General features: G+C 44.2%; 1 protein-coding gene across 5 annotated transcripts in view; it reads left to right on the top strand.

Moving 5' to 3' along the window:
• The window catches only part of OSBPL3 (oxysterol binding protein like 3), a 95,895-nt gene that overhangs the window by 13,943 nt on the left and 58,312 nt on the right, over nt 1–23,640 (top strand). For 4 of the 5 annotated variants that reach the window (XM_081881988.1, XM_081881990.1, XM_081881991.1 and 1 more), the window contains exon 3: nt 22,297–22,515. In XM_081881988.1, coding sequence (XP_081738114.1) covers nt 22,369–22,515 — 147 coding nt within the window. In that variant the 5' untranslated portion in view covers nt 22,297–22,368. Of the gene's footprint in view, nt 1–4,686; nt 4,835–22,296; nt 22,516–23,640 lie in introns of those variants that run through there. The other variant, XM_081881989.1, reaches the window with a different exon arrangement.

The following is a 23,640-nucleotide window of genomic DNA, read 5'->3' as shown; positions in this document are numbered from 1 at the left end:
GCACTTCACAGACAGAAAACAGCCATAGGCAGTTTCTGTTACACAGTAGTAGTGTTTTCTCTCTCTCTCTCTCTCTCTCTCTCTCTCTCTCACACACACACACACACACACGCATACCCATTCTCCCAACTGGCAACTAATAGGATGGAAAATGCCTTTTTGTGATGGCAGGTAGTGCTGTGCTACTAATTTCAGTAACTCATTTCAGCTACAAAATGGGTTGCATGCAGACTGGGCTGTATAAAAATACGAAAGCTGTGGATTTCTGTTCTTTTTCCAGGGCCTTCTGCCTCAGCCTCCTACTTAAGAAGCAGAGGAAGTACACTAAGGACTCATTTAAAAGGCCCGCTTTTGAGAACAGTTTCAGACCATGACATTTTCAAACCCATCACCAAGCCTAGAATAATAAGAGTTGGAAGGGACCTTGAAGGTCATTTAGCCTAATCCTCTTTTCAATGCTGGATCTGCAGTTTTTAGGGAAGTTTTTAATGTTTAATTCTGTATTGTGTTTTCAATATTCGATTGGAAGCTGCCCAGAATGGCTGGGGAAACCCAACCAGGTGGGCGGGGTATAAATAAATAAATAATATTATTAATTAATTAATTAATTAATTAATTAATTATGTAGTGTGTGTTGCAGCTACTGTGTCCTTGACATATAGTTGTCCAGCCTCTCTTGTATGAATCTCTCCAGGTAGAGAGAGCCCATTACCTCTTGAGGCAGTCTGCAGTCTCTCCTAATGGGATCTGCTTCCCTTCAATTTCCACCCATTAGCTCTGCTCCTGCCCTCTGAAGCAGCAGAGAAGAAGTCTGCTCCATCTTCTGCATCACAGCCCTTCAGGTATTTGAAGGCCGCAATTATGTCTCCCATTAAATTTCTCCTCTCCAGGCTATATTTCATCGTACTAAGTAAGCAGGCTCAGGCCTTTTGAAGATGTAACATGCACAGAGACCAACGCTTGTCGCGTGCAGCTGAAAATTAGGTTTTGGAATCAGGAGAAATCGTCATTGTTCACACTAGTGGATTTCTGCTTGCGGCAGATTTCTCATCTAGATCGCTTGGAAACATCCCACAGTTATATTGTGTGCTGCTTTTGTAGAATCTTGGAATTGAAGGGACTTTGAGGGTCATCTGTAGTGTAATCCCCTGCAATGCGGGAATATGCAGCTATTCCACAGGGGGATCGAAACTGCAACCTTGGCATTATCGGCACCATACTCTAACCAACTGAACTCTCCAGGTCCTCATTTCTATTATAAAATAATGATGCCAGCATGAAATCCCTTCATCAGGTAATATTGCCATGAACAAAAGGTTTAGGATTAGGGGCATATATTTTTCTTCAGATATGTTCATAACTGGCTTCCCTCCTTCCCAGAGGGAAAGGAGCAGGTGCTAAACAGGTGATTTACACAGAAACAAAAAGATGGCACAGATTTACATAAAACTTTGGTGGTTCGAATCCCTGTGACGGGGTGAGCTCCCGTTGTTCAGTCCCTGCTCCTGCCAACCTAGCAGTTTGAAAGCACGTCAAAGTGCAAGTAGATAAATAGGTACCGCTCCGGCGGGAAGGTAAACGGTGATTCCGTGTGCTGCTCTGGTTCGCCAGAAGCGGCTTAGTCATGCTGGCCACATGACCCAGAAGCTGTACGCCGGCTCCCTCGGCCGATAAAGCGAGATGAGTGCCGCAACCCCAGAGTTGGTCACGACTGGACCTAATGCTCAGGGATCCCTTTACCTTTACCTTTACTATGACTTAAATAGCAATGCCATACACTTTACCATAGTGGGGAAGTTTGCAGAAAGTTGATCTGCCTGCATCGCTCAGTCAGCAGAGCATGAGATTCTTAATCTCAGGGTTGTGGGTTTGAGCCCCACGTTAGGCAAAAGATTCCTGCATCTACGCTTCTATGCTATCCAGGTGCTAACTGCTGATGAGAATCTCAAGGCTTAGCTGCTTCGGGTTTTTAAAAACATTTTAACCCGGCTTGAACCAGGCAGCGCTTCTTCAGAGAGAGGTGTGCCCTCTGTAAAACAGGACACCTTGTCATCCTGGACTAAAAGTTAATTAAGGATCTGTTGAAATGAAGTATAATGTTAGTATGAATTTAGCTTAGGGGAAAGGAGGATTTCAGCAGCTGATCAATACAGATGGCTACTGAAGAAATTGCTAATCATAAAATGTGCTTTGGGTTATGGATTAGGAATACTTTACAAGAGGAATAACATTTGGCATTATGAGGAGTTGGAGATTATCAGATTATCCAACGTAGGACATACAGAGTGACAATATCGAACAAGACTCCAAAGCCTTGCCATGTAGGTTAATGTCTTGTTTATGCAATTTTTTAATGGGTTTCAGGTAACCTATTAAGTAATTCATTGGTCAAACTGCTTTTAATAACTACCTTATACAGCATGTAGAAATGGAGAGCAAAGTCCACCTAAGTCTCAGCCTGGTTTGTGAAATCTTTTCCCAATTCCAGGAAGCTTATTTGTATGTCATAATATTTCTCCTTGGTTTAAAATAGCTTATCTTCTGCCTTGCCCCAAAACAAAATGCGCACTCCTTGATTGCATCAATTCCTTTCTTTTTTAAAAAATAAATAAATGTGTGTGTATGGGGAGGGAAACCCAGACACAATTCTTAAGTGTTTTCCTAATTGACTTCTAGAAATATAGTAGTGAGCGGCAGGTATAATTTATAAGTGCATGGCTAATGCTGATACTTGACTGCTCTTTGAAAGCACTGAGATGCAAGAACAAAGCTTTTCTTTACACACTAATGGACCACAGTCATACTTCCTCCTTTTAAAATTCCCTTGTGTTGAAAAAGAAACAAGTTCATTATAGCAATTTAACTATAGGTTTATAGTACAGTATGTTATAGAGTTAAAATGCAAGTATGGGGAAGGAGGTTGTTCCTTCATTTCTCCAACTCTGAGAGCACTTCCCTCTTTTTCCCTGGCATCTTAACTTGGCTAGGTCCTTTAACCACTGAAGCTGTCCCATGGTTGATGTGGTGCAGTGGTTAGAGCGTGAGCCTTGGCGCGGGCATGCTCAATCCTCTTTGGGCTGTTTGCAGGGGGAATTACCTTCCCCCCACCCAAAAGAAGTACCGTATTTTTCGCCCTATAGGACGCACCAGCCCATAGGATGCACTTATTTGGGGGGGGGGGGATAAAGAAAAAAAATATATCCCCCCCGAGCCCCAAAGAGCAAAGAAGCCATGACAGTGAGCTGAATGGATCCTGCTCGCTGTCCTGGCTTCATTTTTAGCCTCGGGGCTGGGGGTCCGGGAGCGAAGGCGAGGTTGCGCAACCTCGCTATCGCTCCCGGAGCTTGCGGGGCTGGGGGCGGGGGAAGCCCGAGCTTCCCCCAACCCCAGCTCCCAGAACAGGCTGTTGCTCACAAGGCTTGCGGACACCTGCGCGAAGCACGGGGCATCCTCCGGAGGGCGCCCTGTGCTTCGGGCTGCAGGCTGCTGCCCGCAAGCCTTCCGAGCCCACGGGAACTCCCCCCGGGCACGCAAGGCTTTCGGACACCTGCGCGAAGCACGGGGCGTCCTTGAGCCCGGGCTTGCGGATAGCTTCCTGAAGCCTGCATTCGCCCCATAGGACGCACACATATTTCCCCTTCATTTTTGGAGGGGAAAAAGTGCATCCTATAGGGCGAAAAATACGGTACTTCTGCAAACCTTGAGGTTCCACCAAGCATGTTGATAACTTCCCTCTTCTTTCTCAGAGTTCCCTTGTTTTCTGTACAGGCAATTCTCAACTTACGCTAGGGTTATACTCCAGGGATAGAGCATAAATCACGTACAGTCAAAGCACGTGGGGTTCAGTGGTGGGTGGGATTGCCAAAGTATTTCACCCCCGGACACCCGCCTTCTTTCTGCCTCTTTTTAAATTTTTCTTTTTGCCAAGTGCATAAACCTGAACACGTAAAAGTTAAATGTGCTCAAGTTGTGAGTTACCTGTCCAAGCCTGGCAGCGGTGCTTGCCAGCTGCATTTGCTATTAGAATAATGGAAGACAAATATATTCAGATTAAGAGCACAAGCTGGAAAATTTGCGATTTAACCTGAAAATTAAGATAAACGAGCTTCGTAAGACAGTAGGGTTCTTCGTGGTTTTATTGCATCATCATCTCGAGGAAATGTGTGTGCTGCGTCCTCATTTGAGGATGAACTATTTTCCTTGTGGTTGGTGATACAGTGGTACCTCAGGTTACAGACGCTTCAGGTTACAGACTCTGCTAACCCAGAAATAGTACTGCGGGTTAAGAACTTTGCTTCAGGATGAGAACAGAAACCGGGCGGCGGCGGCACGGCGGCAGTGGGAGGCCCCATTAGCTAAAGTGGTGTCTCAGGTTAAGAACAGTTTCAGGTTAAGAACGGACCTCCAGAACGAGTTAAGTTCTTGACCCCAGGTACATGGACTCTCCACTAGCCATTCTTAAAGGAGCATAAGAAGAGGAAGCCACCTTTTCTTCCTTCTCCTCTCCTAACTGGAATATCAAAACAACTGGCTCCCATATTCGACTAACATATAGTTTCTGTGAAACTAGCACTGGAGAACTTGTCTGGCAACTTTTGTAGGTGTGGCAAGTAAAGGGGATTAATGTTGTCACCTTCCCTTCCAGAAAAGAGACCAGCTTTGTCTCTGTTAATCTGTGTGTGTGTATACGTGTGTGCATGGTCAGAAGAAACATCAGTGGATATTTGGTGAACGCAGTATGCAGCATCACCTTAATCCACAATTAAACAGAAGTAATCCTCAACTGAGTTTCTAGTGAGACCAGTGAAGATGTGAGGCAGCTTCTTCACTGGAGGTAAAAACAGGTCTATAGATGTGAAGTAACATGTTAGCTTCATTGTTTTCTGGAACCCTATGATGTAAGCTGCCTTGGGTATGGTAAGATAGGAAGGAGGTCTGCAAACTAAAAATGAAATAGTTGGATGTAAGTGACAATGAATACACGCCTTTTTTCTACTCTGAATATACACTTGAGATTAGTAAGGACTTGATTTCAGTGCGTTTCTGTGCCTAATCAGTTCATACATTCATACAAACCATGTGAATGTATTCATAGCATCTGTCCATTATGGATGACACAAAAAACTTACTAAAATTCACTGGTTTGCACTGGGAAAATAGTGTCTAGATATGGAATTATGGGCCCTTTGGATTACATCTTTGGTGTTTCCTCACAATATGGAATGGTTTACTTTGATATCCTTCACTGCTTTCCTAGGGCAGATAATATGTACAGTATGTCTCTGTGATATTCATACTGGACATGAAGAGCTGTGACCTTCTGGTTTGTATTTCTATAAGCCATAGACTTCACTTTGGTGAGTCAACAAAGACAAGTCTGTTTCTGTCTCTGTGAACACAGGGAAGGAAGTCTGACACATCTCTCCTCCCTTCACTAGGCTTTTCTGTGGCATGTTTTTGTGTTGTGAGCCTACTTTTCCCATGTTTTCTTCCATTTTTAATACCAATTAGACTTGTTTACTAGGTAGAGATGGAGTTGCATCCTTTCACCTGTGCAACATCACTTATAGCTGTTGACTGGCTGTTTACAAAATCCTGCATCTTTCATACAATGGTATATGAAGCCCAACTCTGATTTCTGAGTTTTTTCATATGGACCTTTGCTTCTTTGCCTTTTAAAAAAATAAATAAATAAAGGTGTGTGATAATACAAAAGCCATGTTACTCGGGTGAAAGGAGATCTTTCCCATTGTCCTTCCCAAATAACAATCCATTTTGTGTTGCTGGTACTGGACCTATCACCTCTGTTCAGGAACACAATCCTTACTGGAAACAGACTGAGGTGAGGCACAAGCTGAGAAGGTTAATTAAAAAAAACATTTTTCACCCTGGGTGACTCACAGGTACTCCACAGTTTTTCCCGTGTTTCAAAAGTCTGAAGATAAGGAGCTGGTTTTTATGCCAAAGACCCATCTATTTTCTGTTAGGAAAGTATGTGTGATGCCTGTGTGCTGTGTAGAATCTGGCAGAGCCTATTTTAACATTCTGTCCTGAGACTCCTGACTATAAACGAAGGCTAGAATTGTAGTTGGCGGTGGAGGAGAACAGAAGTATTTTACATGCCTGTGGCTGGTTGTGCCAGTGCTTTTGCAGCGTAGTTTAAAATCCCATTTCAGTTAAGAGTTTGTGGTTTGCAATGCTTTGGCTATATTGCTTCCAGAAGTTGGAAATGAAAGACAAAATAAAAAGTACCCAACTGAAATTTTCTTTTTGGGGATATTCCTGGACCTCTCTACAGTAAGATCACAGAGCAGTGAACGAGCAATAACCATTTTCCTCTTCCTTTCATTTTAGAATGTAGAAGGGACCAGAATAAAGTGGTTCTTAGGATGGCATTATCTTGCAACTCCTCCTCACCTAAACATTTCCAGTATAAAACTTCATGATAGAAACAGCGTCCCACTTCTCAGATATAGATTTGGATGAAGATCCAAATTTACTGTTAGAAACTGAACTTTGAATTATTGCAGTCACAGATTTGGAAAGATACCTACTGAATTCACAGACTTCCTATAAGAAGATAACTGCAGAGCTGAAAATGTGCACAGTATCTTTTAATTTACAGTGGTAGCTCGGGTTAAGAACTTAATTCGTTCTGGAGGTCCGTTCTTAACCTGAAACTGTACTTAACCTGAAGCACCACTTTAGCTGATGGGGCCTCCTGCTGCCGCCCCACTGCTGCTGCACGATTTCTGTTCTCATCCTGAAGCAAATTTCGTAACCTGAGGTAATATTTCTGAGTTAGCGGAGTCTGTAAACTGAAGCGTATGTAACCCGAGGTACCACTGTATTGAGTTTTAGGCTACCTACATACATTTAAAGCATGCAGACCCCCAAGGATCTTGGGAACTGTAGTGTACACCTAGCAGAGGCATAATTCCTAGCACTCTTAACACACTACAGTTTCTAGGATTATTATTTTTTTAAGGGAGAACATGCGTTATATGTTATGGTGCATACATAGCCTTATGTAATAACAAACCTGTTGCCCACCCATCAAGTGAAAATTGTTAACAGCAGAATACAGGACCACAGATCTTTAACATGTTATCCTGCTGGTACATAGAAAAAATGAGTGTTGCAAGCAATGACTCTTACTCAAAGAGGATAAAAAAAAATCTCAAGAGGGTATAATTACAGCTAATACAGATTTCAGGGGAGGAGTGTGCTTTCTTAAATCGCATTAATTCCTCCCCCCCCCCCCCCGCACTACCCACAATTTCTTGCTTCATGCCTTAGCCCTGTCTCTTGTACAATGCTTCCTCTAAATTATGTTTCCCCCCCTTTTCCCATCTTCCTGCTTTGACTGCAAGATTAAAAACAAAAGGAACACTCCTGTTTACTCACCCCTGAATGTTGGCAGCAGTGCTATGAAAACTGTCAACTGGCTGAAAGAAAGCATTTGGTGGAGCTGGGCAAGTCATAGGGATTTGCCAAAAAATTTCCAAAGCGCACAAAGATGGATAGGGATTTTGCAGCACTAAATCTGCGGCAGGGTGTGTGCTTGCCAATAGTGTGTATCAGATTTTGGGGATAAAAACATGTCCTGTCCTGAACAGCATTTATAAGCTTGCAAAACAATACTTTTAATTCATTGCCCTCCTCCTTGCCATTGTTCTTCTCTTTCCTAGCCTGTCAACTGCCAGGGACCAGTGGAGGGGTGAAAGAGAAGAGATTTCCATACTTGTTACCTGGCTTTCAGTGCTCAGTGTTGGATGAGCCACAGTCAATAGCAGATGAGAAGGGCATTTTTGGGGGTGAGGATGATTGAAGAGGAGACTACTTGCAACTTTTTAAGTTCCTATCGCACAGGAAGGTGAGGTTTAGTTTATTTACTAGTTCGTGGCATTATGGATTTCCAAACTGCCGAACAAAGGCATCCTATGACGACAGGTGTAATAATATGGCTGAAAATTCTGAATGCTTATTTTGGCCTCCTTGTGATGAATGGAAGCCTGTTTTTGCCCCTGAGTTGGAGTCTGACTTGGAAGGAAGGGATCGGTGACCTGGGGGGAACCTGGAACAGTCTGGAGATGAGAGTCCAAGGCAGGAGAAGCTGCAAGATTGTAGCATGAAGAAGAGGTGATAGGTCAGGCTGGTGTAGAGTCAAAGGCTTCCTTCTGCTCCCAACTCTCCTGCTCCACTGTCTCCTAGGACCAGTTGAGGATTGAAGAGGGAACAGCAGAAATAGGTTACACACAGGCATGGTTTTCACCTGCAACAGGTCTCTGTTGCTGCAACTGCCTCATTGGATAGGAGTAGCTGAAAGATGTTGGGTTGATGGACATGGCTTTTTCTAAGTTGTAAGTGTACTTTTAACAGTCAACAGTTACTTTCTCACTCTGGACATTCCTTGCCTGGCAGCGCCATGGCAGGCAAGCTTAATGAATCATAACGTGCACAAGCTTCATGCTACTGATTTGATTCTCTCCTGGATAAACCAGGTGCATGGAACTTGTAGCACTGCAGATGCTCTTGAACTCCAGTTCCCATCAACCCCAGCCAGCATGGTCAGTGGTCAGCGAGCAGAGTTGTTGCCCAGCAGCAGGAAGTCCTCAGGTTCCCTACCCCTGGGATAAACAAATCAGGGAAGGGCTAGCTTAGCAACCCCCCGGGATCATAGTTCATTTTATCCTAGCAAAGTGCAGATCAATAAACCAATAACAAATCATGATTTAAGGCAGCCTAGTGATTCTGGTTTGTTAGGACAAAACAAACCATGATTCCAGGTTTGGCTGTAATTCTAAGCTACTCCCCTTTCTGGTATGTTTCCCTGTTGCTGGGGAAGAGCAGAGCAGGAGTGATCTGACTGAAACCTTGGCTCCCCATTATGGGTGGTGGCAGCCTGCTCAGCCAATTATCAGTATGTCTGCACTGGGATGTCCCAATACACAATCAGAATGCCTGTAAAATCTGCACATGGTCCTGGTAATGTTTTGGGTGAGGAGTCTGGTTTCCTAGCTTTGTGTTGAAACACTGGCACTACTTTAATGATGTTGCTCATTATTTCTAGATAGACGCCACAGAGAAAGTAGTCCCCATTATCTTGCTGCTCAGATTAGCATGGAAGGATGTCTCCGTATAAGTGATTAAGACTATTTAGCCTGCAGTCCTATGCCACTTATGTGGGACTAAGCCCCATTGAACTCATGGGACTGAAGTCTTCGTAGGTTTGTATAGGACTGCACTGTTAATGCGGCCTGCCAAGAATTTGGCTAGAGTATTTTCCAGCAAGTAATCTACTTGGCAGTAGGCAAGGTTGGCTAAATATTTTTGCCTTTTAAAAAAGTTCGCTTGCGTTCACCTCTGTCTCCTCCTTTCCCTCCCTGCTGTTGCCCGAAAGAAATGAGCTTGCAAGGAAAGGAGATAAAAAATCATGAAAGTTGATCTTGCCTGCGTGCTTCTCTTCAATTCTGTGCAAGGAAGAGGAAGTGACATTTCAGTAGATGATACTATTGTGAATAAACGGCCATGAAGATTATGTCTTATGTCTGAAAATTACCGTATTTTTCGCTCTATAACACGCACCCGACCATAACACGCACGTAGTTTTTAGAGGAGGAAAATCCATAGGCATGCCACCCGTAGGCATTCCCTCCATAACACGCACAGACATTTCCCCTTACTTTTTAGGAGGAAAAAAGTGAGTGTTATGGTGCAAAAAATACGGTAATTGGAAAGTATATGGGGCAGAGGAGGCAATTCTTCTTCTCTGAGAATGAATGACTTGCAAGTGGCCATTTTACAAGGGGTGGGGGAACCTCCTCCTCACTTCTTCCTCAGAGTGCATCCCTGAGACAATCGAATTGCTGACGTGTGCATTGTACCAGTATGGAAGCAGTGGTGTTCTGAGTCAATGTGTAGATTCGGAACATCTTACCATAGACTTCCAACCTTTAAATACGCCCAAATCGTAGGCAGCTATGTCAGTCCATTGGGGAATAGTTCAAAATCAGCAGTAGGGCAATGCCTTTATTAGGCCCCACTACGAGTCTCAGAGTAGCGAGAAGGCTTTTGAGCTGTGGAAGGCACATCTTCAATATGGATATTAAGCAATCAATAATGTGAGGAGGACAAAAAAAACCTGGTAAAGATGGGGAGGGGGACACCAAAGTCTTCTGTTTGTCTTAAGACAGAATGCTGGGAATATTATCCAGGTTTAATGGGATTAGAACAAACATAGACAAACTCCGGCCCTCCAGATGTTTGGGACTACAATTCCCATCATCCCTGACCACTGGTCCTGTTAGCTAGGGATGATGGGAATTGTAGTCCCAAACATCTGGAGGGCCGTAGTTTGCCTATGCCTAGATTAGAACATGCTATTTGACATTTTGACTTGCATAAATAAACATATCTGGGAGAAAATGTTGCAAACAGAGTTTAAACACTATTTAAGTGGAGCTGTTTTCACTATGGAAATATTCTTGCTGGAACACAATGTGATTGAGCAACCCTAACCATAATACAGGGTGCATGAACTTTCTTTAGTCTCTGTAAGTCATCTTCAGGATTGATGTCTTAATAGCTGCACTGTTTTCATCGCAACTGTTGATAGCAGGGGCAAGTAGGTATGGTTCAGTTTTTTTAAAAAAATTGCCTGGGTAACAAACATATAAATATTCTAATAAACTGGAGTACTGTTTGTTTAGAGCAAATGAATTTTTATTATGTTATTATTCTGCTTCTTGACCAGATGGTTGAAAAATTAGGCATGCTGCCAAATCAGCGAGTTGCTTTGTATATAAGTCCTGGTGGGCAGGTGCAAAATGCGCCTAGCCCCTGGCGAATTTCTAATGCTGCTTCCCATCCGCCACAGGCAGTGTGGCCAGTGGCGAGGGGGATGATGGAAGTTGTAGTCCAACCCCATGTGAAGTTGATAGGAGCTGCAATATGAACTCCAGTAGCTGAAACTAAAGTAGCAGAGCCCAAACTGCAGTGGTAGAACCTCTTCTGCCTCCCTTCTGTCAAGTTGTGTTGATTCAGTTTATATGCATGCTTCCTTCAGGCAGTAGTCAGCTGCTACATTATCCTCCCAAGGACACAGCAAGTGAGCTGTACTGAAAGAGAAGGTCATAGCTGGGTAACTTGGACTGCACTGGTCTTCTGTTTTTGCCTGGGATATTCCAGATAGGTTTTTCATTACAAATCTGTACTTCGTTGCTGAGTACTCGAGTGTTGCAGATGGTTTCTGGCCATGGAGTCACTGAGGTGCCAGTCATGCTTTCTTACACGTTAATGGTTCAGAAGAGAATAAAAATTATGAAGACTCTGCAGCAGAACTGTGAACAAGTAATTACCTCCATTTCCAAACCCAGTGGTTAGGAGCCAATCAAACCAGATCAAAGATCCCTGAATAATGCTTGTCTGGTGAATATTAAGGAGATTATCTCCAAAGCCACCAAAAGATAAATAAATTTGCAAGAGTAAATTGCCAGTGGTAATCTACAATATTCTTTCTTTCTCAAATCAGAAGCCGCTTTCCCCTGAATTCCCTTTGCAGTGTTTCTCTTGAGGAGTAGTTCAGCTTAACTCCTTGTTAGCACAGTTTTGTGTCAGTAAATTGCACTATAATGAATACCTATTCGGTCTGCTGTAGGGATGAGTAATGTTGTGGCTTGTTAGACAAGCATAAATCTGTGGAATCTCTGTGCTGTGTTACTGACAGCTTTCTTTTCTCCTTATTAGGCATGGGAAGGAGAACTAAAACTGATCAAGAGATAATATCCTCATAAAAGACAGATAAATGTATTTGCAAATTGATGCCAAGAGTGTTCCATGCTTACGACTGCCAGAATTTATAGCATTAACCACATGCTGTTCCCTTTCAAAAGGGACTGTATTACACGTTGAGTGTATTGGCAAGTAGAAAAAATGAGATAATGTGGCCCTGTAATTAGTTCCCCAGCCGAGAACAGCAAAGCTCCTCTGAGTAACCAGCTCCATTATTCTGTGTGCCACAGTGGGGAGGGCTGAGCCAGACAAAAAATTTGGGAGCTGGTAAAAAGCTTTCGCTTACCTGTGTGGCTGACATTCAAGAGAAACAAAAAAGAATGCACTAGAAGAACTAAGCATGTACTCGGCAAGGGCTCTTAAGTTTGGCTGCATCATTCATGCGCTACGATTTTATCCTAGAGGAATGCATTCTAGAAACTCTACCTTCTCCGTGAAGCCTTTTGGGGAAACCCCTGGAGCAGCAACAACTAACCTGTGGCTCTCCAGATGTTGTTTGTCAGGGACAGGCTGAATGAGGAGGAGTTATGGAGCTGCCAGCCCAAGAGCCCCTCAAGGAGGACTCTGAAGATGACACCCTAGAGTCCGGAGCCTGGTGGTGGGACATCGAGCAGCAGTTGGCAGAAGGGATGAGCTGGGAGCTGATAGAAGTAGGAGACCTGTGATCAAGAGGGAACCAGGAGAAGGAGGGTTCTCTAGGACATGATGAGAAGCTGAGAGTCACTCCGTATATGCGGACAGTCCCACTCCTGCTGTCTCTCCTCCCCCTCTGACCCCCAGCTCCAGGAGGGTCCTGCACGTTGCTGAGCAATGTGTCAGACAGGACCAGAGGAGGAGCCCACCTGCTCGACACAGTCTGCTTGGGAGGGATCCAGAGTGAGAGGCTAGAAGGAAAGGGAATGCCCAGAGCTTAGTTTCAGCAATGCCTTTTTTGAGTTAAGACGAACCAAGGACACTGCAGTCTTGGGGTTTTTTCCTGCTAATAAAAAGCTAATTGTATCCTGGGTCTTCTGTGTGTATGCCTGCCTGGTGAATGACCTGGCTCATGGACAGCTCCTTGAAATTGTTGAACTCCCATTTCCAATCAACCTTAGCTTGCATTGAGTCAGAGTTGAATGGAGTTGGAGTCCAGGAACATCTGGAGAGCAACAAGTTCCCTACTCCTTCCATCATCATCATCATATTTAAACTCCGCCCATTTGACTGGGTTGCCCCAGCCCCTTCAAGCGGCTTCAAACACATATAAAAACATAGTAAAACGTTAAACATTAAAAACTTCCAAATGCAGGACTGCCTTCAGTATGCTACTAAGGTTGCAGTCCTATACACCAGTAGTAGCTAATCTATTTCATCCTAAGGACAGTATTGACAGTCATCCACATCTCCAAGGACCACTTAGCAGTGATATAGGCAATCTATGGACACTGCAGTCACACATCATTCTCCCCCTCTTTCACATACACCTTGCACCCACAAAACCATCATTTCCAGCCCCCACCCCAGCCGTTCGAATCCCCGCGACGGGGTGAGCTCCCGTTGCTCTTTCCCTGCTAGGAGCCAACCTAGCAGTTCGAAAGCATGTCAAAGTGCAAGAAGATAAGTAGGTACCGCTCCGGCGCGAGGGTAAACGTTTCCGTGCGCTGCTCTGGTTCGCCAGAAGCGGCTTAGTCATGCTGGCCACTTGACTCGGAAGCTGTACTCCAGCTCCCTCGGCCAGTAAAGCAAGATGAGTGCCGCAACCCCAGAGTCGTCTGCGACTGGACCTAACGGTCAGGGGTTCCTCTAACTTTTAGGGATAGAATTACTCTTCACTACCGGATCTGTCAAAGTAAAATGCAGAGTTTCCACCCATCCCTGCTCCATCGTTGAGCTGGGGGCAAATGCTGCCTTTTGCTCCGCAAGAGCAGTTGGAATGTTTCATCTTTAATCTTTGTGCTGTGGTGCTTTGCGCTGAGATGGAGATAAAAGATCCCCCTGCGATGGGCAGATAAAGCCCTCTTGTCTGCCCTTTAGAGATTTATCTCCCAGCCAAATGGAAAGATAAAGCTGTGGGGACTGGGAGGCGACTTTTTGTGGCTTGGCGGCCATGGTGTCACTCGTGGCTTGGCCACCCATGCTATGCATGCTTACTCACTCAGGCGCAATGGGAAACTATGGTTAATGAAAACTTCCTGGGTTACCCAGCACACTGAGGAGAGGGGGGGTCTGAAGGCACAATGGCTTATGCACATCTTGGCTTATTGTGCTGAAATATGGTTGGCTGAATGCAGCCTGTGGCAGAAGCAAGGTCCAAAATACTGACTTCACAGGTCACTCTTGGATGTGCAAACTGTCTGCAGCCTTCTAGCTTTGAATGCAACTGCAAGGGGTATGCACGCCCTCTTCTGCATTATTTATTTATTTCGTACACCTAGCAAAATCTGAAAGTTTTTTCTTGCTATGAGGGGCAAATAATATGCCCATGAAAATTTGTGAAACAAAAGATCCAGTAGCTGCTCTGGTTTCTGTTTTCTTTTAAATGAAAAACAGCTTTTTAGTGAGAGTCATTTTGAGCAAAGAATTGGCATGGGGAGGTAGTGCTTGCCTTACCCGCTTTGCCTGCCTGCTGTTTTACCCATCCAGATCACTCCCAAGTTGTTGTCCCTCACTCCCCAATGCTCTAGTTGCCTCTCTGCTCATAGGCATAGCCAGGGGAGGCAGGGAGGGGCAGCTCCCCCCCCCCCTCAATAAAATTCAATTAAAAAAATAGCACACTGAGGTTCTGCCCCCACAAGCCCCCCCCCCCCAAAAAATCCTGGCTACTCCCATGTCTCCACTCCTCAGCATTGTCCCTCCCAAAGCTTGCTTTTCATTTAAAAATCAAGGAAACACGCGCTGGAGTGCAATGTGTTTGCCCATCTATAAATGGCAGCTAATTCATTTGTAAGTTGGTCTGCCATATTGTCTCTGTCTGGATTCCAGAATCCAATTAGCACTGGAAAGTGATGATACCTGAGCTTTTATGGCTTTCAGACTAACAAGGGAGGACAGCAGGCTATAAAATATTTAAGAGCCCTAGCAAAAGGACGTAACAGCCATGCACTAAATAAAAGAAAGGGCTGATCACTTTGTTCAAGTGTGGTAAAGGCTGCAAAGTGTTTTCAAATTGACGCTCTTCAAGTCTGAAAGGCAGCATTTGTGTGTTTTGAAGAAGCATGCTTGCTCAAAGAAGAGTGATGTATGAACGCTATTGGCCCAATGGGGAAGCTCACTTTGTTTAGGGGGTGAATTGGAAACGGACAAGCTATGTTCAGAAAATCCAAGCAAGTTATTTTTATGAATGTGGAATATATTGGAGGTTAATGGGGGCAGATGCTTGCGCTTGCAACGTACAAGCCGTTCTTCCTCAGTGTAAGCTGTATAAAAGCACCTTCTGGCAGTTGTGCTAACTTAGACGCACTGCAAGGATGAGTACAATCTGATAAGCTGGTAAGGAAACCCATTGCAGGATGCAAGCAGCATGGACTGCTCACATTTCGCTGTTAGGTATCTCAGGCAGAGAAACTGAAGATGAAATCGGCACAGGAGAAGATGGTAAGGCAGGATGGGTCCAAGTGGGCTAGCCGAGGCATGGAACCCAATATGGGGAATCTCTGGTCCTCCAGGTGTTGCTGAATTACAACTCCCATCATCATTGACTGTTGGCCTTGCAGGCTAATGGAATTTGGATTCCAACAACATCAGGAGGGCCAGAGCCTCCCTGAGTTAAAGCAAGATGAAAGATGAGGCCGCTGTGCGGAGTAGTAGACTGAGGCATCGAGAAGGAATGATTGGGCCCGAGAAGAGAGGAGACTGTGGACCAAAGGAGCAGAATGGCAGCAACAAAAGAGGCATGCATTTGTAACTGGAAGGGGTGACAGATGCAGCTAATGCTCTTGTTCCTGGGGAGAGAACCCAACATAGCCAAAGAGAACTTTCTGCTTAGGGAAGTAAGGCGGCAGGTAGCACAGAGACTCGGGGTGGGTGGGGAATTTTTGAGCCTGTGGGGCAAGAAAGGCACACGGGGATGATCATTGTACCTATGTTGTTTAGTCGTGTCCGACTCTTCGTGACCCCATGGACCAGAGCACGCCAGGCACTCCTGTCTTCCATTGCCTCCCGCAGTTTGGTCAAACTCATGCTGGTAGCTTCGAGAACACCGTCCAACCATCTCGTCCTCTGTCGTCCCCTTCTCCTTGTTCCCTCCATCTTTCACAACATCAGGGTCTTTTCCAGGGAGTCTTCTCTTCTCATGAGGTGGCCAAAGTATTGGAGCTTCAGCTTCAGGATCTGTCCTTCCAGTGAGCATTCAGGGCTGATTTCCTTAAGATAGGTTTGATCTTCTTGCAGTCCATGGGACTCTCAAGAGTCTCCTCCAGCACCATAATTCAAAAGCATATTGTACCTATAGCTATGGCTGTTTCAAAAGAGAGCTTGCAGACGGTTGCCAAGACTCAACAGTGGTAGAAAAGTGGAATCTTATGGTACAGAACTATTCCCTGTGAGTCCTGTGGGGGGACAGTCATTTCCAGGACTCAAAAGACCTTGCGTCCAGATGAACCCCACACACTGATTGATAAGCTGCTATTATTATGGGCAGCATTGCGATCAAGCCGTTATGATTACCTGAAGCCATGTATGAGCTAGTGCCTTGCTGAAAATTTCTCTGGCAGTTTCTTTTCTTTGTAACCATTCTGCATCAATCAACAAGAAAATAAATTGCCTTCAAAAATTATCAGAGGGGAGATATAGATGATAGATAGATAGATAGATAGATAGATAGATAGATAGATAGATGATAGATAGATGTTCTCATAAGTGGGTATGTAGGATTTTGGTTGCACCTGCCTTACTGATGTGATGTTCTCAGGGCTTTTGTGTGTCCTTTCATTCTGCAAGCTATCTCGACAGTAGCCTGCAGCCTTCCCAGGTCCACCCACTTTCCCCTTGGGCCCCACCCACCACGGGACTTTATTCCGAAGGGAATGTGGAAACCTTGGCCTAAGAGAGATTCTGCAACCCTGGTTTACTGGAAATAAAAGCACACATCTAGTACACAGGGGGTTTAAAAATAAAAAAAAAACCTGACTGTTCTGTTTTTCCTCTCTTGCTTGAAATGACCAGGGTAAGAGCAGATGCTAGCAGAACACACCAGTTGTAGCCAAATTGTACTTGAATGTCTATTTTTAGTTTCCTACCTGCTTAGAGAGTTCAGCATGTGTGGTGCATTTTGGGAAAGCTCATCAGTTCTTCATAATAGATTCCATATGGCTGGCAAAAGGCTGGGGGTGGGGTGTCCAGGGTATTTAAGGAATAAAAAAATTAAAAGGGGAGGGGGAAGGCAATGCTGGTCAACTGGTGCTCAGGGGCTGTTAATAGATTATAAGTGAACTAATGCAAAATGTGATGTTGCTAACCAACCTGTTTAAATGATTTTTTTTCTTTAAAGAGAGAAAAATCCATTTTGTTTCCTTTGTCCTTGTGAGGGCTTCTGTCAAAATCTTGAAATGAGCAACCTGATGGAACATAACTGACTTGATTTTTGTGGATGCCCTGGAGCTGGTCACATTGGGAATCCATTACTATTCTCCTTTTAGCTACTTAAAATACTCTGTGTAGACAAGACCTGAAAATGAGTGTGTTTTCTTTATGTTATTTCAGGAAGAATTGCATGAATGATCAAGCAGGTTGTATTTATAGATACAGTTTTGTATATTCTAAAAATACAGTGGATAACTACTGGGTTAGAGATGAGCCATAATTTCTAAAGAGCTGTAGAAAGTGCTAAGCAACAACAAAAAATTATAACTGCTCCATGGCAACTCCACCGCCAGCTTTCCCCTCTAATATTTCTTTCAGAGGATCTGAGAGCGAAGTCACGCATTGCTATGTAATAATAGTACAACAGATTGTAACAGTGAAGCATTGTGACCATGAATGCAAAGGCATACCAAAATAGTTCTAGTGTCTTGTTGAAATTATTGAAATGTCTAGATATATTTGGAACTTGAGTGTATCGACCAGGGAGGGGGTGGTAGCTGTTCAGATATTTTTGCTGTTTTCTCAACTTGCGTGCTGCTTGCCTTAAAGGTAAAGGTAAAGGGACCCCTGACCATTAGGTCCAGTCATGGCCGACTCTGGGGTTGTGGTGCTCATCTCGCTTTATTGGCCGAGAGAGCCGGCGTACAGCTTCCGTGTCATGTGGCCAGCATGACTAAGCCACTTCTGGCGAACCAGAGCAGTGCATGGAAACGCCGTTTACTTTCCCGCCGGAGCGGTACCTATTTATCTACTTGCATTTGACGTGCTTTCGAACTGCTAGGTTGGCAGGAGCAGGGACCGAGCAACGAGAGCTCACCCCGTCACGGGGATTCAAACCGCTGACCTTCTGATCGGCAAGTCCTAGGCTCTGTGGTTTAACCCACAGCGCCACCCACGTCCCTTTGCTGCTTCAATTAGGAACATTTTTATTAGGACCCCCTCCCCCCAAACCCCCCACCAACACAACCATTCAATAAACTTGAAGTATGATGCAAATAACCTGCTACATCACATGACCTGCTTCCGTAAAGAACTTGTGGTCACATGCAGGTGAAAACTGAGAGTGTGTGGAGCAGAAATTTGCAAATTGCTGAAACAGTTCTCTGGAGCAAATTCTGTGGCCTTGATGCTGCTTAGCTGTTGCATATTGATTTCTAGAACTGTCTGAAACACCTGCACAGGCTTATGTCTGCCTTCTTTATCCTGGGAGATGCTTTATGCTATAAAGTTCTCTGCTGCATGGTTCACCCCCCCCCTTTCTTCTTTCCAGAACAATTAGAAAGAGTGTTGAAAATAGAAAGGCAGAGCTCATTAACCTCTAGGAGGTATTCGTGCAGTTTCCCATATGAAACGCCTAAGCAATAATAAATTCAGACAGCAGAGCATGATTGTATCTCTGCCCCAAGACTAAATTCTAGCTGCTGAATTTTGTGGATGCAGGAGGTACTGTTTCATGGTAACAGAAAGTGAAATGGGTTTCACCAGGCCTTGACAGTTGAAATAGGTAATTAGAGGATTGGCTCTTCCAAAAGAGCTCTTGGGAACAAACGGAGAGTTCCTTTTTAGAACCTCTAAAAAGAGAGGATTTGGTGCTTTAAAAGTAAACCTTGAATCATAATGGAGGAACCTTATTCTGCTAACCGAGAATAAGCTCAGGATCTGCACGTAGGGCTATGCCCATGCCCGAGAGTCCTGTCTGGGGTTTCCCCCACTCGTTGCAACAGTTATCCAGCGTGGCACACGATTCCTTCGCACACTTGGACTCGTGGTGTCAGGATCTTGGGCAAAAATAATCAATTCAAGAGAACCGTAGCTGGCCATACAGATGCATCAGTGCATAACTGCAGGTGTCTGTAGTTTTTGTACAGTGGTACCTTGGTTGTCGAACAGCTTGGCTCCCGAACAAATCGACTCCTGAATGCTGCAAACCCAGAAGTAAGTGTTCCGGATTAAGTTTGACAACCAAGGTACCACCGTATTGCAGCCACATTAGGCAACTTTATAGCAGAGTTTTTAAATATCCCAGTGGTGCTTCTTAAATGTTGGTTGCTGCATACTAGCTATTGGCAGCCATTCACAAAGGCACTTGAGATGTTGTTGGTTTTTTAAATAGAAGAACGAGCATGATATGTAGTGTTTAGATCCCAGCACTTACAATGAGATGCCTTCTCCTTTCCATATCCCACTGAATAGGAAGAAAACAAATGGGGCCTTCAACAAAATCTTGTAGTTCCATTCTTTCCCCTTTCCCAGTGGCTGGACTCCTATAAGGTGTGGTAAGGCTAAAGCAGTCCAATTCATTCATCTCTATTTACCAGCTGGTTTTCTTTTCCAATTGCCAACATTCCATGGTCCCTGGAATGCATGAGCAATACTCAATCTTCACTGGACTGTTTCTGAAGGTGTTCAGATGTTTTGTACTTCCTCATACCTTGGGGTTCAGCGGAACATGCTGAACTCTTCCTTGTTTCTCAGTAATCCACATTTTGACGCCAGTGCTATTGGCACTCAACCACCTGAGTTTACTGTTGGAGGGAATGATGACAGATCTGGCGCCGGATTCACTGAAGCAGACCTTTGCCATATGTTGTCACTCAGGCATCTTGGGTGAATAAACGTAGCCATGGTTCTTAATTCAGCACCAAGTAGCCAGGCATGTAATGCAACACTTGCTTGCTGCAGACAGAAAAACCAAGGTGAACTGGGGTTGTCTAGGGAGCAAGTTAGTAGAACACACTGCATGAGGCATAATACCATAAAACTAATTTTAGCAAGAGCATATTCTGTGGCCATTGTGCAGAAACAAAGAACAGGAAAAACTCCAGCGGTGGTATCCGAGCATTTTTTAAAAAGCAAACTCTATAATCTATAAACTAGACATTGGTGCATGGTATTAAAATGATTGGATTTCATATCCTGAAAAGAGTTGTTGGCAAGACATAAGAAATGCTTTGCTTAGATTGTTTATATATTGTCAGCTTATATATTGTCAGCACGACTAGAGTCCAAGAGGACAAGATCAAAGTTAAATATTGATCAGTATTCTGAACGCTCCCACATGCATTACATGTTACATATTACATTACGTATTTTGACCACTGTTGAATAATACAATATTTTGTGTAATAGTACAGTAAGAGACTTTCTTACCCTCGAGTTTGTGAAAAATGCTGCCCTTTAGTCTAGCTTTTATGAAGTGGGAAAAATCTGTTGCCATGGTTACTCTGGCTCACGTTTTTTACATTGTCACTGGGACTACCAGCAAGGTTCTCGATGCAGACTGCCACCTTGGTGCTGCTATTAAATATTGTTTTCTGCCAGACTCGACAACAGATGCCTACTTAAATACCTGACCTCATCATGCACTGGGATTGCTATTGTGCGGCAGTTAAAGGTGTTGTGTTCTTCAGGGCGGCAATTTCCATAAATGGGTTTTCCACCAATCCTATTGACATTGTTAATATCTTTGCCTCCTTCTCTACGGAGGTCAGTTATTGCTCTCTAATCATTCCCTGTGGGTATTTCTGTTGTTTATCTGTTCACAGCTGACAGGTTTTTAAATGCCCACACCTTTAAGTGCTGCTTCAATAATTGGGCAAAAAACACATTTTTAAACAACAACTTGGATGTGTTTAAAAGGTGAAAATGACTCACCTGATCACGTATAAAGATAAGGTCCTAGAAGTATTGTCTTCTGGTAGAGGTATGGTTGGTATGGTCTGTGAGCTCTGTGTATCTGTATGGATACGTCAGAACAGGCATCCCCAAACTCAGCCCTCCAGATGTTTTTTGGGACTACAACTCCCATCATCCCTAGCTAACAGGACCAGTGGTCAGGGATGATGGGAGTTGTAGTCCCAATACATATGGAGGGCCAAGTTTTGGGGTGCCTGCATCAGAAGGTCAAAATCTCTCACCTTGAACATCTCTGCACATGGAATCCATCCAGATCCAAGAGCTGGGAAGCGTTCCCACAAATCATCCCCTCCATACCTCTGCCCCATGCCTAAAACATAGTTGAGGGCTGGCATAGCGTACTGGCTTAAGCATGTGGGTTCGAAGACCCTGGTTCACATCTTAGCTTTGGACATAAACACAGTGGGGCTTGCTGCAGTTAACAAGGGCTTATCGACGCTTAACTTTTCCTCGGCACTATTGAGACATGGTCTGTCCTTTAAAGCTTTATGTCTGAGTGCCCTTTCTTTTCTCCAGAGCTTTTCCCACAAAAAAATGTTCTTTAAAGCGGGGAAAGTTTGGGTGGGTGGGTGGGTGTGGCCAGGAATGCTCAGCCATGGAGTTTTAAATCGTGGACCATGCCTGGAAAGAGTGGAGGAAAGTATGGATAAGCCTCAATATGAAGTGTTATGAAATACACTCCGGCACTATGTAAATTATTCTTCTATTGCTAATTTTTTTAATTCTCTCCCCCCCCCCTTCAGAGCAAGCTCTCTCAATTATGCTCGTGAATAAAAGATAAAATGATATTTCATGATAAAGAAATGTACAAGAATTAAAACTTCAGCAGGTAATAAACCTTAAAGTGAAAAAGAAGAAAAACTCTGCCAGTCTTTATTTTCCCACCACTTCTATAAACTGTCCGAGAAGTGGGGCTAGCAGGTTGTTTCACAGTAATCAAAGGCCGTATGTATCCCTAATATTACCTGGTTCCTATTCAGTTTCTTTTTTAATGCCTCCGAAAAAGGTAGAACATTACACTAAATAATACTTCGTGTCCATCTGCCTTCCCTTTCTTTTGAGACCTATTTCAACACTACTCATCAAGTCTTGAATGGTACCCTTCATAGCTTATTGGTTTGCTAATTTTATAGCAATGGTGTCACGTTGCATCGCTGAAAATTTGAACTCTTTATTGTTGTTAGAATTACTCTTGACTAAAATTGATGTCTCCTTTTCCTCCCCTCGCCCTCCTGCTCTGTCTTTTAGGGATTTCCTTTGAGCACCTCGAGCACCGCTGGAATGCATTTGGAGATGCGATGACTCTTGCCTTTCTCTCCCATGTCTTCTCGTTTTGTCATTGAATTTGGTACAGAAGAAACTCTTTCTGAGACCATGACTGAAGAAAAGAATCTTGGTGTGTCTCAGAAAGTCTTGTCGCCTTCAAGAAGTACCAGCAGCTGCTCCTCTAAGCAGGGGAGTAGACAGGTAAATATAAAGTGTTTTTATCATCCCCAGTGTGGTGTAGTGGTTAAGAGCAGTAGACTCGTAATCTGGTGAACCAGGTTCGCTTCCCCGCTCCTCCATATGCAGCTGCTGGGTGACCTTGGGCCAGTCACACTTCTCTGAAGTCTCTCAGCCCCACTCACCTCACAGAGTGTTTGTTGTGGGGGAGGAAGGGAAAGGAGATTGTTAGCCGCTTTGAGACTCCTTAAGGGGAGTGAAAGGCGGGATATCAAGTCCCAACTCTTCTTCTCCTTTGTTTAACACCACTGATTGAAAAATATAGATCAAGATCTGTATAGAAATAGAGATCAAGGTTGGAAACCTGTGGCCCCCCAGCTGTTGCTGGTATGACCAATGGTCAGGGATGATGGAAGTTGTAGTCCAACAACCTCTGGTGGTACCACTGTTTCCTCACTCCTGTTGCAGATGATTCACTTCCTGATTGCTTGCCCTTTTTCACTGTTTCTGGTACTTAGGATTAATTCACAGACCAAGCTTTAGTTCTGAGTATGTGGGTTGAGTAGATCTGTAGTGAGTTGGTTCTGCCTTGGTTTCACACAACAGGCCAAGTTCACAACCTGGCTTTCAGTAACATTTTAATTGGCACTGCTAGTTCCCCCACCCCCCTGCCGTGGATTTCAATACAGTGGTACCTCAGGTTACGTATGCTTCAGGTTACATACGCTTCAGGTTACAGACTCCGCTAACCCAGAAATAGTACCTTGGGTTAAGAACTTTGCTTCAGGATGAGAACAGAAATCGTGCTCCGGCACCATGGCAGCAGCGGGAGGCCCCATTGGCTAAAGTGGTACCTCAGGTTAAGAACAGTTTCAGGTTAAGAACGGACCTCCAGAACAAATTAAGTACCTGAGGTACCACTGTAGTAATATTTCATTTTCAATTGTGCCAGAAAGTTCATTTGTATAAAAGAGAACATGATGACACATTCTTAGGCTGTGTGTGGTTGAGCGGAGACGTATAAAAAAATTGGTCATGTATGCATGCTATAGATAATTGCAGACCAGATAAGAAAAGTCGATTATGCAAGGACATAAGAGCGTGCTGGATCAGGCCAGTGGCACATCTAGTTCAGCTTCCTGTTTTCTC

This window comes from Podarcis erhardii (assembly GCF_964252035.2).
Source record: "Podarcis erhardii genome assembly, chromosome: 12".
In the NCBI taxonomy this organism is placed as follows: domain Eukaryota; kingdom Metazoa; phylum Chordata; class Lepidosauria; order Squamata; family Lacertidae; genus Podarcis; species Podarcis erhardii.
The sequence above is the reverse complement of the archived record's forward strand: the minus strand, read 5'-3'. Positions and strand labels throughout refer to the sequence as shown.